This window comes from Nansenia antarctica (assembly GCF_963989245.1).
Source record: "Nansenia antarctica genome assembly, chromosome: 3".
In the NCBI taxonomy this organism is placed as follows: Eukaryota; Metazoa; Chordata; class Actinopteri; order Argentiniformes; family Microstomatidae; genus Nansenia; species Nansenia antarctica.
The window spans coordinates 46,585,359-46,601,757 of record NC_137688.1 but is presented as its reverse complement, the minus strand read 5'-3'; the positions used below and the strand labels follow the sequence as shown (position 1 = coordinate 46,601,757).

At 41.7% G+C, this 16,399-nt stretch overlaps 1 protein-coding gene across 1 annotated transcript in view; it reads right to left on the bottom strand.

The window, feature by feature from the left end:
• Nucleotides 1-16,399, bottom strand: part of LOC308152706 (interleukin-1 receptor accessory protein-like 1) — a gene marked incomplete at both ends in the record, with an annotated part of 199,840 nt that overhangs the window by 60,080 nt on the left and 123,361 nt on the right. The window contains one exon of the mRNA XM_080525758.1: nucleotides 13,113-13,187. Coding sequence (XP_080381884.1) covers nucleotides 13,113-13,187 — 75 coding nt within the window. The remainder of the gene's footprint in view (nucleotides 1-13,112; nucleotides 13,188-16,399) is intronic.

Here is a 16,399-nt window from a genome sequence, read left to right as displayed (position 1 = left end):
GTCCGTCATGATGAAACTTGGTACACAGGTCCATCAGGCTCTCAGGGTCAGACCCCTAAAGCCAAGCAAATAAACCAATAGGGGGTGCCATGAATGCCAGATTTGGATATCTCTTAATGTGGTTCACATTCCCTGGGGTACGGTCTTAGTAAAAATCTTTAACTTGGTCATTAATGGCTATACTGTTGGGCTTATGGGTGTTCTATCTAATGACTTATGACAATACTCAAAGAAAACAGTTGACAGCCAAGTTGTAGTGCTGTTGTTCATGTCTACATCGGAATACTGAAACCACTACTTTTCAACTATGGAATTTCCTTTCAATCCTTTCAAAACACCAATCACATAAAAGCTGTCTACCCTATAGCTATAAACCTGGTAAACATCTCTAAGGCTCTCCATCACACAGCCGTTTGATCCTTTGACCTTGCCATGAGGCTTAGGCCATATTAATCACTGCTTGCAGCTTTAATTATTGTTAATATTATTTATTTGCTTATTATTATTATTATTATTAATGCCCAATCTGTGAACCTACTGCCTACAGCTCCTTCGGGTAGACAAGCTACTTGGATGGACTATTTAAAGACAGAAACAATCTCGAATCTGTAATTTTATCAGGCTAACCATGTGAAGGCTCCCAGTGGTTTGTTTTAAGGGAAGGAGGTAAGCCTTACTTCACCTGTGTAATGGTTATTGATTGCGCTCTCTCACTCTGTGTGTGTGTGTGTGTGTGTGTGTCTGTGTGTGTGTTATAGGGTTGGGCGGTATACCGGCAATACGGTAACCCATGGACTTTGAAAATGCCCACGGTCTGCTTCTCAATAAAGTCAGGCAATTTCTGCTCCATTAATTATGAAACTGCCAAATTAAGAGCTGTTTTTCTATTCACAATATGTAATAGCGCCGCTGCCAGAGCTGTGGAGGGAGAGGGAGAGAGGCAGAGTGACAGAACACAAGGGGCAGGGGCTGGTGCCGCACACTCACTTTACACACATACAGTAAACACAAGTGAGGGAAATGTTTTAATTATACCGTAAAATACCATTTATCCCAGGAAAATGTTATAGCGGTATAAAGGTGTGAAAACATGCACACCATCTAACCCTAGTGTGTGAGTGTGCGTGTGCATTCTGCCATATTGGAACTAGCTGAGGAACAGCAGACTGAGCATTTGTCGTTGTAAGGTTGGAGATTCATGAACTGGGCATAAGACACTGGGACATTTACATATTGGCACGCTTAATTGACGGAGGAAAATCAATCTTTTCCCATAAAGGAGGGCCAAGGTCATCTGTTACCAGAAGGCCATGTTGTGACGGATGGGGGTCGCACTCCCCAGTGCGGTCCCTAGGTGTCTCCCTCTGGCCCTCCACTGTGCCACCTCATCAAGAACTTATCACCTGCATCCTCACTTCCCTTCACTCCCCGCTCACCTCAGTCTTAACCGTTGGTTGCTTTGTGAATGTACGGTATTGGAATATAAAGTACTGTTTTTGGAGACTGTGTTCTCCCCTTTTTTTTGAGTCTTGAGTCTGTATTTGTATCCTGTTTTGTTTGCACTTCCTTAAGTAAAGATCCTTTTGTTTGTTGGCACCGCTACCTACTCGTCTGCCTCCCTTTATCTGCACCACACCTGGGTCTGCTCGCTAGGCCTAATCGTTACACCATGTCAAAATAACTGGGCTTTATTTAGAGGTAGAGTCAAAAAGTTTTCTGTCTCAGGTTTCTTTCCTTGTTGAGCAACGGCAGGCATCAATAATGTAAGAACCATTTGGGAGAGAGCTGCTCCAGACATGTACAGTGAGAATCAATGCCTGAGGTGAGCCTCAAAGTAGAGAGAGACAGAGAGAGAGAGAGAGAGAGAGAGAGAGAGAGAGAGAGAGAGAGAGAGAGAGAGAGAGAGAGAGAGAGAGAGAGAGAGAGAGGGGTGGGGGAGGCTGAGAGATTTACAGAAAGGGTGGAACATGTTGAGTGAGAGAGAAAAAAGAGGGAGAGATGGGTGGGGAAAGAAAGTGAAGAATGTCTGAGAGGGTAGTTAGGGAGAGATGCCACAAGCAAGACCAGATGGCTGAGGGGAAAGTTAGGATAGGAGTTCTGATTGGACGACGGTACAGTACTGTAGCTGTATTCTGTGCACCCGAAAAATCTGGATCATGCTGAAAAATGCCTCACGTTCACTTTGGGGAATGAGAAAAGTAGGACAGATAAACTTCAATTCAAAATCAAAACCAAAAATAACACAAAGAAGCACCAACTACAAAAGCCCAAGAGCCATGTTAGATGGTGTTGGCACAACACAGTTGCCTCTCTCACTTTGAAGGCCTTTCTCTTAGATGTCGAGTGCACCTGAGGTGGAACAATTAAAATCTCAATCCCTAATGAAATTCCATTCCAATTCTAGTCCTGAGAGCCAGCGGAGAAAACCAAAATGTATGAAAATAAACAATAAAGCATCAGATTAAATACAGAGAGTGAAATGCGAGAATCGTCAATCATATAACCCATCCATTTTTCTTCAACTTCATCTGGTCAGGCAGCAATTCTTGAATTGATTACAATTTATCAAAATTATTAAAGTCTTCATACAACATGAAAAGAGTATATTATTTCATGAATATTTCGCTATAGGTAAGCTCACAATGTGAAACGAAGAGGAAGGAGCCCTGTGCACAGCAATCCATCTTACTCTATCCCATGGTGCTGGATGTGGCAAATCATGTGAGGTTCGAAACTTCTTCTGTTATATACCTCACCCCCCTTTGACCTCGTACTCGCAGAGATCCATTTAAGTCACAGCCCCAAGATGACCAGCTGTGTACATGGAGTACATGACTGTGGTTCACCATGGGGGCTAACAAAGTGCTATTACTGATCATGTGCACATCTAGAAAGTGTCAGCTACATTGTATAAAGTGCCATTCATGGACCAAGAAGGGCACATGTGGGTGTACGGTAGTTCCCCCTGAGGTGGTGCTAAATTTAATTATTCATATGCTTATCTCAATGCATTTAGGGTATGAAAAATCCAATTTCATCTATATATACAACAATTCCATTGTACGGCTGGATAATCTCATTTCGGATTCCCTGAGGAGATAGGAGCTCAGTATAAACCAGGTCAAGCTGGCTGTCCTACCCATAGCTACATTTGTTCCAAGAAGGCAGCAGGACACCTTCAGCTGTCAGTGGCGCTCTACCCTCTTTAATGCAGCTTCTATGGGGACTGAATTTTAATGAAATTATTATTATCTAATCTGGAACTGGTTACAACCAGTATCTGATGATCTTAAAGCTTATTGTGACTTGCTAAATCTCTTTCAGATTGGTGAGAGTCTGACTAGACCCAATCTGCAGTCCTGAAAATTCTAATTCTAATTGTCCTTTAATTGATCTAATCCTAACCAATGTTCCTCATAAATACATAGGTACTACTTCTTAGGTATTTGCAAATGACATTAGTGACCACTGTGTTGTAACTACAGTTAGAAATACAGCAATTCCCAAAAGCAAGTAATTTAAACAATCCCTTAACATTTTGGAGACTATTAAATCCTTAGCTGGAAATAAAAATGCCATAGAGCTTCCTACATGCATTGTTAAGGACTCATAATCTCTGATAGCTGAAATCTCTGATGGCTGAAATGCTTGGTTGTTTTAATGAGCATGTCATTGCCTCTGGTTCCTTGTTTGACTCTCTCAACATTACTCATGAGAATTCCCCTACTGTTAGTTCTGACAGTCATGTTATGGTAACTCAATCCTTTAGTTGTAATCCGGTTACAGTCTCAGAGGTGTATAAAGCCCTCGAACTTTTAGACATCAGCAAATGGGCAGGTCCTGATAACTTACTTTCTAAAGCTAGTAGCTGATATTATCGCACCACCTTTGGCACATCTTTTTAATCTCTCCCTGGACACAAACTAAATTCCTCTTCTATTAAAATCTGCGTTTGTTCTGTTCTTCCCCTGTTGAAAAGGAGTGATAATTATAGGCCCATCTCCAAATTGTCTGTCCTGGTTAAGGTTTCTGGAATCACCTTGTGAGTGAACAACTGAACTATTAACAATCTTATCTGATTTTCAATCAGGTTTTAGGAAAAAAAAACACAGCACAACTACAGCAGGCCTAAAAGTAGTACATTTAAAATTTGATTGAATCTTAAGACAACAAGGAACATTGTGCAACCCTTTTCATTGACTTATCTAAGGCGTTTGATACTGTGGCTCAGGCAGTATTGAAGCAAAGGCTTATCTGTGTAGGACTGTCAGAACAAACTGTCTGCTGGTTCGAAAATAATCTATCAGGCAGGTCTCAGTGTGTGCAGGCAGAAGGTATCACATCTAGCTCCCAGTGTATCCAAGGGCATGCCCCATGGATCGGTCCTGAGACCACTCCTATTCATTGTACTGTATATACAGTATCAACAGTCTTGACCAAAATGTTTCCAGCGCAAACTTCCATTTTTATGCTGATAATTGAATGACAACAAATAACATGTGCCCTATTATGATTCAATTCCACCCCTTGCAAATGCAATCACTTTGTGTGCCTCTTCTCCTTGTCCGTGGTAAGGTTGTTAAGATACTGTAATTCCCATTGATTTGGGTGCTGTTCTACTGCTCTGCATGTAGCTTGTTCGTGTGATTGGGAAGAGAAGTCAGTCAAGGGGGCTCTGGTTGAGTGCATGGGAGTTTTACAGACCAATCAGTGCCTCTGGAACCTCACATGCACATCAGTGCAGAGGCTAAGTATTCCCTCTGACGCCTCTGTCAATAATCGCCAGGGAAGAAACAAGGGGCTTGACAGCACAGATGATGATTACAGAGGATCTAAGCTTGATACCCTGACTCCCTAACCCCCATGCCTTCCCCAGCCCCTCCATATTTACAGGTTAAGGGGGTGGGGTCTGTGTGTGTGTGTGTCTGTGTGTGTGTGCGTGTGTGTGTATTGGGGTGACTAGGGAGCCAGCGGCTTTAAATCAACTCGTCTGCCCAGGTGCAGGATGGGAGGACGCCACCGCAACCCCCCCCCCCCCCAGTCCTCTAAACTAGGCCAATTCCTGTCCTCAAAAAGCACTGAGTATACAATACAGCTCAGAGACAGCTCTTTGTCTAAGCAAAGCAACTATCTATCGAGCAAGGGACTTAACTGTTTTGTGACAGTATTGAATGCTCAATATTGCATAGTTCATAGTTAGATCGATCCAAGACCATTATAAAACATATGCACAGTGTGTTATAAGACAAACAATCACAGTATGTTATTGTGTCACAGCTTCACCTGCTGAGATATAGCTGCCTCATATCAACTATATAACTGCCAACTAATACCTCATATAGAAAGATATTGTAGTATATAAAGAAATATAGAACACACTCCGTAACTGCTCTACCAGCAATCCAACTCTCCAAGTACACATAAGGGAAGGAGACAAATATGTCAAAGACTGTGACACAGTAAGTGATACAGCACTGCCAAGTGTAACACCAGGAAAAGCTTTGGGGCAGTCACTCGTGCATGCTTGTTCGAGTCCATGGTAGTTGGGGTGTGACGCTGCAGACGTGTTTTATGTGTGACTGGTCGGTGGTTACTGCTATCACAAACCTCCTTTCCAAGCCCTTCCAGCTTTCTGGCCCAGCATCACACAGACCTCCATCCCTCTCTGACACAGGCCACCGTATGGCTCCCAAATCAGCCCCAAGACCCCCTTCTGTGTCCCCATCGACATGACAGAGAAGAGCACACTGCCCTGCCAAGGTCACGCCCTGGGCAATGAATCCACATTGGCATCGTTAATTGAATGTCAAAAAAGAAAACCATATTATCTAACCCTCTCCCCCACCACCAACCCCCCCCCCCCCCCACACACACACACACAAAAATGAAGATGCAAGAAGTGAATGCACAGAAAAGTTTAGAGTGTCTATTTTCTGTGATAGTTTGGATTTGTTTTAGTTACGTAAGACCATCAAAAGTAGAGCAGCCTTCAAAGCAAAACAACCCGGCAGAGCCGTTTTCCTACTGTATGTCAGGCTTCTGAGGAGGCTGTCGGTTCTGTGGTTTCACCTCCAACACGTTGGCCCAGGCTGATCTGGTCCATCTTTCTGCCATGTTAAGTTTACTACATACGTAGGTCTAAACCTGATATATACACCTTACATTACACAACAAACTATTGGAGAAAAAAATTCGAAAAGATTTTTGAAGTAACCCACACAAGGACAACTCAAAATATCTGCCTGCATCTACAATAGCTGAGATTGTCAGCTCGGACCACTTCTTATGAGGTTGCTTTTCCTGAGCTGTGACTCACAGAATAAACAAGGTGAGTGTGGGATTGGTGTTAAACAGGGAGTCATTCTGAACAAGCTAAGTGCTGTACTTAACTGCTAAGCTAAAAAGTGTGCCGGAATTGGTCGTTCTTGGAGGTGCCGTGTGGTGCTATTGTATATGTTGAATCCTGCTGTTTCTATATGTGGCCACTTGAGTGGCTTGTGTGTGTGGGGGGGGGGGTGATGACTAACACCATAGACTGGGTAGCGTGGCGAGGCCTACAAAGCTATGACAGTGTCTGAGTCACTGAAGGTGGCGAGTGCTGAGCTAATTATGGTGCTTCAGGGTTATAGAGCTGAGAGGAGAGAAGTTAGCACAAAGCAAGTGTTCCTAAAAAAGAGTGGTTCATTTAATTCTCACTTTCACATTGTTAATGTAGATAGTCAACTCAACTCAGTGCTGCAATATTCTATATACATATTGTATTTTCTCCTGCTAGACAATTCTGACAAAACAAATTCTGACAAATCTACTAGGTAACAACCTAGTAAGTCATGGTATTGAATTGAAGTGGTATTGAAGTCTTGAAGTGGTATTGAAGCTGTTTATTTATGAACTCACCAATTCTTAAAACATTTTTGTCAACTGAGCTGATTGGTACAGTACTGCTGAAATCTGTCAGCCTCATTAACATCCTTATGTAAACACAAATGGGAAGTACTCAGGGTTCATTCTCCAAAAACAACAACACCAGCCCCGCCAGATACCCCCCCCCCCCCCCAACGTCACAGACATGATTTATGTCTGTGTCCTGCAGGGCACATTAACCATTTGGGACGGTGTGCCTTCTCATATCCACTTTCATATGTAATAACCCAATGTAAGACACTGTCATATTTCACCCAGTCTGAATCTTAAATGATGTTTCTCTCTCCCCACGACTGCGGCTAGATTCTCTGGAGGTGTGCCAGGAATGCAGATAGGATCCCGCTCAGACATACAATAACTTGAGGGGAATAAATATGCCCTAATTGAGAGAAATGATGTAATATTGATCTGTGGTCCCCTGAACTCCTGGCATCGGAGCTGTACTGGTGCTTTGACATTTAGAGAGGGGGGGGGGAGGCAGTGGGCTACAGTGCATTGGGAGAAAGAATCTGACTGTGAATATGGCAGTGCTTGTCATAGCTTCCATGGAGCTTCCCCTGTTCAATACTGCTCAAAGATGTTTTTTATTCAAAGCCTCTTCATTTACACAAAATAATCTGTGCGCGACTGAGTCACTGGGTGGATTAATGAATAGAACACATTCCTCTGTGAGAAAAGAGTTGGGAAATGTTGCTAGAGACATTTGCAGAATAGTATAGGCCTACACCGTGAATTCTGTCCACAGAAACCATACTGGAGAGCCAATTGCCTTTGAAAAGGACCACTTGTGTACAACAGAAACAGTACAAAAGACCACAAAAGAAGCAGATTGTATCACAGGAGAGGTCCACGGTATTCTATGTTTGGCCCTTTCTTTTCTGCTCTCCCATTGTGTTATTCATGTACAGCATGGGATGTCAGGAAAAATGGCAGACTGTAGGTGTCAAGCCACAATCTTCCAATTACTAGAAAAGAAATAAATTCATAATCAGTGTGAATTGTGCTTCTTTGACCCTGTGGTGCCTCTATCCTGCTTTCCCAGAAGTAAGAGGAATGATTGTTGGTATAGAATAGAATATCATACCACTTATCATACAAACACTACAAACAGACAACATAAACAGCAAGCATTAACATTAAATACTATACTAATTGCATATGAACATAACTCAGAACACACTACGTACAGAACACACATGCACTCTGTCTACACTGAACTTGACATTTGTACTCTAGGTATTTCATCAGCTAGGATTTGGGGAGGATAAACAGTTCCAAAGGGAGCGGATTGCCTGCAAATCTCCGAGAAACAATAATGAATACATCAAAGAAAACAAAACCACAAATACTAACTATTGCACTAGCACTGTTGGACACTACTCTGTGGGACCTACAAAAGAGATTCATAATAATTATTGGAATGTTGAATTGGTCTTCAAAGCCAGATGATCTCCAGAACAATATATTCTCAATCGATAAGCAGCTAACATCTGTGTTGGGGAGGTCATCAGGGTTGGATATGTAAAGAAATGAAATAAGGAATGTTAGAGATACCGTCTATAAGAATATACCCCATCTTTGAATGAGAGGGGTATAAGTGTACAACTTCATGACGCTGACCCACCTCGAAGACAGGCTCTTGTTCTGACTTAGGGAACAATAACAGGTTGGCGTTTACATCCCTCAAGTTTCCAGTCTCCCATGGAGAGGGAGATAGGGATACGAAGCCAGATGGCATGGCGAGTGACTCAGACACACGCCCTCTGCGATGATGTTAGAAACCCTGATGTCATCTGAATGTCGGGTATCACAGGGTGGAGTGCAAAAGCTGATTGAAGAGACAACTCTGGAATGGTGCTTATCAGACAGAGGGCTTGTCAGACACACCCCATGAACGACTGGCCTCCTGGTCTAGCAGAGCCCTCGGGCCCCCCCCCCCCCCCCCCCCCGCCAGGGGCACAAATGAAATGTCATCGTGCGAGGAGGATGAAGCCAGTGGATGTGAACTGGTCACAACTCTACAAAGAAGCAACATAATTTAGAAAAGATCAGCTCCTTTTTTTTTCCTTCTTCTTCTGTGTTTCTGAGTGAGGCTGAAGTCCCTCTCTCTGTCACTGATCCAATGTGGCACTGTAGCCTCCAAGGTAGTGATCCTCCATTATTGCCTCTGTGTGCTAGCCGCTGAAATAATGCAAGCTTAATTCTTTTCCACAAGACTGCTCACATCTGCTGGGTTTCCAGGACAGTAAAAAACTGGCGATCATTTACGATTAGGTTCAGTGAGGCAGTGTGCAAACGTTTGCAGAGGGAGTTACAATGGCCCACATCATGGGGGGTTAGGCGGTCTGTGGGAGTGGAAGGGGGATCCTCTATGGTGCCAAAAGTGCTAAATGTCATATTTCTGATTCACGTTTGTGCTGCTCTCAGCTTTTCTTTGAATGGAAACATTTTTACAGTGTTGTTCAATGACAACACAAAGGGCAATATGCTAGTATGCAGTATGCATATGCTAAATCAGCGACCTGAATTCCACCACTAGCTTCATGGTACAGCATAAACACGAAGATATCTCTGCATCTCCTTTTTAATCACTTAATAGTGATGGAAAGATGATATTCCCTACCAGTCATCGCAATCAGACCTTACAAGGCAAAATCTTGACTAAAACAAACAGAAATATTAAAACAAAGGTCTGTAAAAATGAAACTGTTGCACTGATATATCTTTATATCATTCTTTATATCATTCTTTATGTCATTCTGCCACTTGAATTCTGTAACAGCTTCACCTTATTAGACATACCTCACTGAGCCAGTGTGCTTGATTCAACACTTCAATTCATTTCTGCCAAGTAAGATTGGTCAACTGTGAGACCCTGTTGACAGCTTTCATTCATCACATTGGCAAAAACAACTACGATCCAAAGTAACTCTGCCCGTAAGGCAGACAAGATGGCTATAGGCAAGATGAGACATTACACACTACTTTTGAGAGTAGGAGGAGAGACGGTTATTCAGGGACAGTCACCTCATGTACTGTATGCTGTCTTATATAGCCAGGGTCACACATGCCCCTTCTGTGAGACAGGATAGGCTTACATAGAATAAATACAGTAGCAAAAGGCGTGGGTAGAGAGTTGTGTAGTATACCAGTACTTGGACACTACCGTGATTCCAAAATGTTATGAAGCATTCAAAGCATAAGGTTTTGATCAGTGCCTGTACTTTCTCAGTTCAGTTACAAATGAATATATCAAAGGCAACTTCACATTTGCACTGAACATCAGTGTCTAAGTGTCACTTAATTGAGTAAAAACTCTCACCACAAGGATACAGTATAGTTAGTTATAGTTACCAGTAAGTTAGTGATTGACAGTGCAAGCAACGTGAGTTCTGTCTGTGGGTATGTGTGTTTTCTGGGGCTGTGTGATCTCATGCTGTAACATGCTGTAACTTGTTTCCTGTAGTCATAAAGCTGAAAATCAAAGAAAGAGGATAGCTGTGTTAATAATGGATTGAAATAAAAAAACACAACATCAAAGGAAGCACTTACATCATCAAGGACACATGTAGGTCAAACAAAGTGATCAACAATGGCGGAAAGTACTAGAGGAAAATCTACACCTTCGCTCATCTTATTCAGGCCTATAGTGGAGCCCAATGCTGAATGGACAGCATAAGAAATTATGTAATACAGTATCATTATATCGTCATATATTACTTTTTATACAACTGAGGATGTGTCATACTGGTGACAAGTGGTCTTCACCGAATCCAACCCCACCCAAGAGGTCATCTTCACACCCACTCCAGGTAAGTTGCGTGCTGAATCTTCAGGGATTGTAACACCTACCGTAGTCCTATTAAGCAATCTTTATGCAAAATCTTTTTGTAAAATAACAAGATTAATTTTGTTAAATGTAACAAGCCATATGTAACAGATTACTTTCCCCCCCAACACTGAGTATCAAGCTACTGAACTGTTTATCAGTAGCAAAACTCCAAATTCTGGTATCATGGCAACACTTGTAGAGAGCATGAAGAAATCAATGGTTGAGATCACTTGTTTTGGCTGTAAAAGGACAATATTCAAAATGCCTCTGGTATCGCTTACCTTTACATGCACAAATCCATTAGTCCAAGAGTCCATTACCGGGAATCCATGAATCTACACAACATGGCGAACATAATGCATTGAACTGTGTAGCAGAATTATCAGTGCAAAGGATTTTATCTGATTGGTGCTGCTGAGCAGGCCTTGTAGACATGGCAATGCCCACCCAGAGGGCCGAACAAGTATTTATACAACGTGTTTTTATCAAACTCTTAGCGAATCGATTGCAAGCAAGAAACCTCATCCATTACGATAAAAACAAGGGAGGGTGGAATACAAGAAAGAGATGTTTATTAAGCTGGGCCTACATTTTACATCTCCCTCTTTTCTCTGTTCATCTCTGGAGCCCTTAGAATCTCTTTCTCCCTCCTGCTTCCCTTTTTTTTCCTCCCCTCCCCTCCCCTCCCCTCCCCTTTCTCTTCCTCTTTCGCCCGTGCTGGACTAATTAACTGTCAACTGAATCCATTTATGTTTCTATATTTTATGAGGGAATGAATATGAAAAAGCCTTTCCAAGTTACCCCCACCCTCCCAAAAAATGATAGGCAGAATCTGACTACCCTGTCTAAGGATGACAAGAGTGTGTTAATATAACGTTGAGAATAAGTGACTGGAACTTGTATAGTTGAAACTTCAAACAGGCTCCCACATATATTAGGCCTATATGTAACGGCTGACTGGATGATATCCAGGGGTGTGGCATCAAAACACAGGACTCAAAGTTAAAGACATTTTCAATATATACAGTGGATCAAGTGTTTGTTGGACTCTATTATAATGGCAAATGAGCACATTCATTTGAGTCAGGATATCAGAACCTGTTGTTGCTCTCATTGTTTTTGTTCAGTGTTATGAGGCTACGGTTGAGTTTCCCGAAACCTTTGTAGCAAAAAGATAATATTTTACTTATCGACTGATCGATGTGCTTAAGCGTTTTTTTTGCAATTCATCCTTGATCTTGTGTCCCTGGAATGTAAGAAACCTTAAAAGCATCATCCTTAATCACTGTTCTTGATGGCAGTTATCACAAAAGTGAAAGCGAATCTCGGTGGTAGTCTGATTTACCATTACCCACCTTTAGTTTACAACCTTTAACTGTAAAAATGTAAGGGTGTCACTGTGGGCGGAAACAGATATTGAGGAGTGCTGCTTTAAGAGAAGCCCGTGAATCAGTTCTTCCGCTACTGCATCAGTTGCTCTGAATCCCAAGCTCCTGTCCTCTGTCTGTGAATGGGTTGCGGATATCACAATCCATCTGTCCCCAAACATTTAATCAGATAAAACCAGCAGCCACGGCTTTTATCCCTCATCACTTTAAACACACAATGACGAGCACCTATTTGTGCCACCTTTTACCTCCACTGCCAGTGAATCACCCATGACAAATTGACTTCAAATAGAGCCTCCATCATGACCCATTTTCTCCTCCCTTAGCAGCTGTGCTTTTGGTCAATCACAGCACAAGAGGAATTTTCCCATGAGTCCCTGTGATGAGCGGCTGGTTAGACACACTAAAGGCTATCATTCATGCACAGACACTCGAGTACCGATCACAGACAATCATCTGCTGTAATGCTAACATTAAAAAAGCTAAAGATAAAAGGGCCTAAGGTGTACATTTCACGCATTATCCAGGTGATCAAACAAATGCAGCCTTCATGTTGCAGAGGTAACCGAAGCAGCTGCCATTTGCTATTCAGTGTACAAGCATAACATGGTTAGCATTCTGAAAACCTTCCCTGTATCCAAATTAATCACAGTTCCCCAAAAGAAAGGCAATGCTGACAATCCTCATATCAATAAGGATGACTGGAAGTGTATTTCAGTAAGCTCTGAGACAATCGGAACGGACTTTCTTACATTTTGGTAGAGTGGCCTAAATTGCTTCTAACCAAATGTGCTTGAGTCAATGCAAATATCTCATGAAAGCCATATGTTTTAAGTCACTTTACAACATAATTTGTAAACATACAGTTTATCTCCTGGTATTGGTGCTTTGTGTGAGCTACATATTGTATGTCATAATTCACACTCATGGGTTAACAAACCAATCTGATATATATAGACTAGTCTTACCTATTTGCATCTCCATGGAGCTGATTTTGCTCTCCGAGGGGAAAAGGATCTTTGGAGGCTTGTCTGTCAAAGGGGCTGGAAAAGGACATAAAAAGAGAGAACATGTTAAAATCCATTTAGACACACTTTCATTCATCCATACAGCTGCATGCTTTAAACATACGTAAATAAACCCAATGTCAGCTTTGAAGAGGAATGCGAAAAAACTGTATACTGTAGACATGGTAGGGATGCCATAGCAGGAAACACCCAAAAAAAAAACTCCTCAAAGCTCAAACATCAATGCACTTGCCAATTGCCTGGAAACTGTTTCAATCCAGCTAATAGCTTCAATACCTTATGGACTGAGCGTGTCAGTGATTGTGGTGAGTGTGCTATAGAAGTGAACATGGATTAAGTTTGGAAGGTATTTACCACATGTGACACAAACCTTCTCTTTTTTAAATATGTAAGGAAAGGTTTATTCGCAGGAGAATGGGAGTTCCTAAGTGCAGTAGAGTAAGCTATTTTCAGTTGTTTATTTCTCAAGTGATGAAGAGTGCTGGTTTCTTCATATATCAGATTGTTCCCAAAACAGCATCATAGCAGAATAAAAGACCACTGTGAATAACATATTTGAGTGCTAACTTCAACCTCGATGCCGAGTTTAGATAGATCAAACCAAGAGAAGAGGGAGGACAGAGGAAAAAAAGGAAAAACAGTATAGCTGGGCTATTCAACTAGAAGTAGGGATGGGAATCGAGAAACTTGTGCGACATGATGACGTTCCAGTTGAGAACCCGTAATAAATGTTTTGATGCATCAGAATCGAATGCTTCCGAGGTTATCGATTCTCTTATCGATGCCGGCATGTGTTGCACATGCGCTGACAGTTGCGCGTTGCACAAACATGCACGACATGATGAAGTCAAACTCCGAAACTTGCAACAATAAGTCATAATGGCGGAGTCTAGGAAGAATTGATTAACAGTACTCAATGGACAAAAAAAACAGGGGAAAAAAACACATTCTCATATTGGGGAAAATTAATAATTCATTTTAGCACCAAATATCCGATTTTTCCTGGGATGTTTTTGTAGATTTTAATTTATCAAAGAGCCAGTCTAAATTCATGGGCAGGCCGGATCTGGCCCCCAGGCCGCCAGTTGAATTATCCTGCAGTACAGTATATAATTATCCTGCAGTACAGAATATAATGTAGCCAGTACTGCAGTACAGTATGTAGCCAAAAGTCCTATGATGAACATTTAAATCTTCTTATCCAAGAAACGTTGTCAGACAGAATGTCCTTTTTTCAGTTGTGCATAGCAGTCTTGGAATATAAATACGCATTATACGTTATATTATATAAAGAGTTTCCATTTCCCATATTCTACTGATATGCCATTGATGAATATTTAATTCATCATAATATACTGTACACTTATTTCTACAGTAGTTCAGATTCTAAATGAGCCCACTAACACGATTCAATTGTAATGACAGGAAGTCATGATTGAGTCACCACTCTTAAGGGCAGACTTCCTGTCTAACCCCCCTCGGAATACCACAACCCCAATTAGGCAGCCACTGAGTCACAGAAGATCTTAGCACTTAGGGGCACCTTATTATCATTACTCTTTAATTGGTTCTCTTCAAAGTGGCATCAGAGAGTCCTCCAATCTATCCATTCTTTTGAATAGTATATCAACCTATACAATCTAAATGGCCAATTTGGGTACAATCAATTAGATACATTTTTCTGAGATTAAACTATATTTCTACAAAATAATGTTGCAGGAATACTTGTGTCTACTTGTTATCTACAGATACAATTTCAGAAGAATCTGAGATGGTGGGTATTGAAATTCTCTTTTGTTGTTTGTTTGACATTGACAAAACCAAATAATAAAAGAGCAGAGATGCAGGCACATTGCAATTGCTTTATATCTATACTCACTCGTAAAACAACAATCTAAGACTGATTTGCTTCGGCTAAACATGTACTGTATGCTAGTCAGAAAGAGCAGATTTGGATGAGCATTGCATGTTGAAATATGGCCAGTCAAACCTCTCATAAGAAACAACAGTGTCATATCTCACACTTACATTGTCATCCCGTCCAGGGAACACACAATACAGACCAAAACAAAATGTCACTGTAGCATTTAGCAGTGCCTACTTACCTCCTTCCAACATGTTATATTGTATAAACCTTTTTCTTACGTTTTATCTCTTTTTAAAAACATTATATTCTATGTCTTTTCATAGATAGATAGATAGATTCCTCAATGGAGCCCCTCCCAGCGAAATTATCTCACACGATTGTCTCACACAAATAAACATCTTATATCTCTTCCAGCAGGAGGTAGAGCCGGCGTTTAATGATCACAAGGTTGGCAGATTGGCGGTTCGAACCCCACCTGGCCACATGTTGACATGTCCTTGGGCAAGACACTGAACCCCAATGAGCGGGCCGACCCCTTGCATGGTAGCTTTCCAGCTTTCCAGATTTTCCCACTTTTCCGGTTCCGGTCATAGGTTCTGCCCTTTCCGGCCATAGGTAGCGCTATGATTCTCTGACGACGATGACTTACGATCACATGATGACCGCCATTTTTACCCATCAGTAATTTTGGCTGTTTATAGATCTAATCTATGTAGCTACCTTAAGATACATGGATGTTGCGCGCGGATGTTGCGCGCGACAGAGAGACAGAGAGCGACGAGAGAGAGTTTAGGTGAGAGAGAGAGAGTTTAGGTGAGAGAGAGAGACAGGTGCCAGAGATGGAGTTTGATACAGCACTCAAGTTTTACTTGATGCATGATATGTATCCTCCTGGCATGCCCAAGGTTGGAAACCTTAAATCAAGGATTCGAAAGGCGTCCAAGAATTACTTGATGAAAGGTAAGTCAGTGTGAATAACTATGTCATATCCACTCTTGAAGCCACTGCTTGAAATGGCGAAAATGCATAGGCCTATATCAAAATTGAGTGTCTCATTAAGCATCTGCTAACTATTGTGTGCATAAAACCTGTTTCCAGTGGCTTTATATTTGCACTTCTAAATGAATGCTGTATTTTTCTGCTGCATCAGGTGAGGAGTTGTACTATTCAGATTCAGACAACGAAATGCAGTAAAAAGTGTGTCCGAAGAGGGATTCGAACCATGTCTAAAAATTACGAATAAATACTATGGCAGCGGTCGATACTACTACTAGTTGGTTCGAATCCCTCTTCGGACACACTTTTTACTAGTACGCCATTGTGGCGTTATGACGATTTGTAGCCTGCTGCTGATATCACC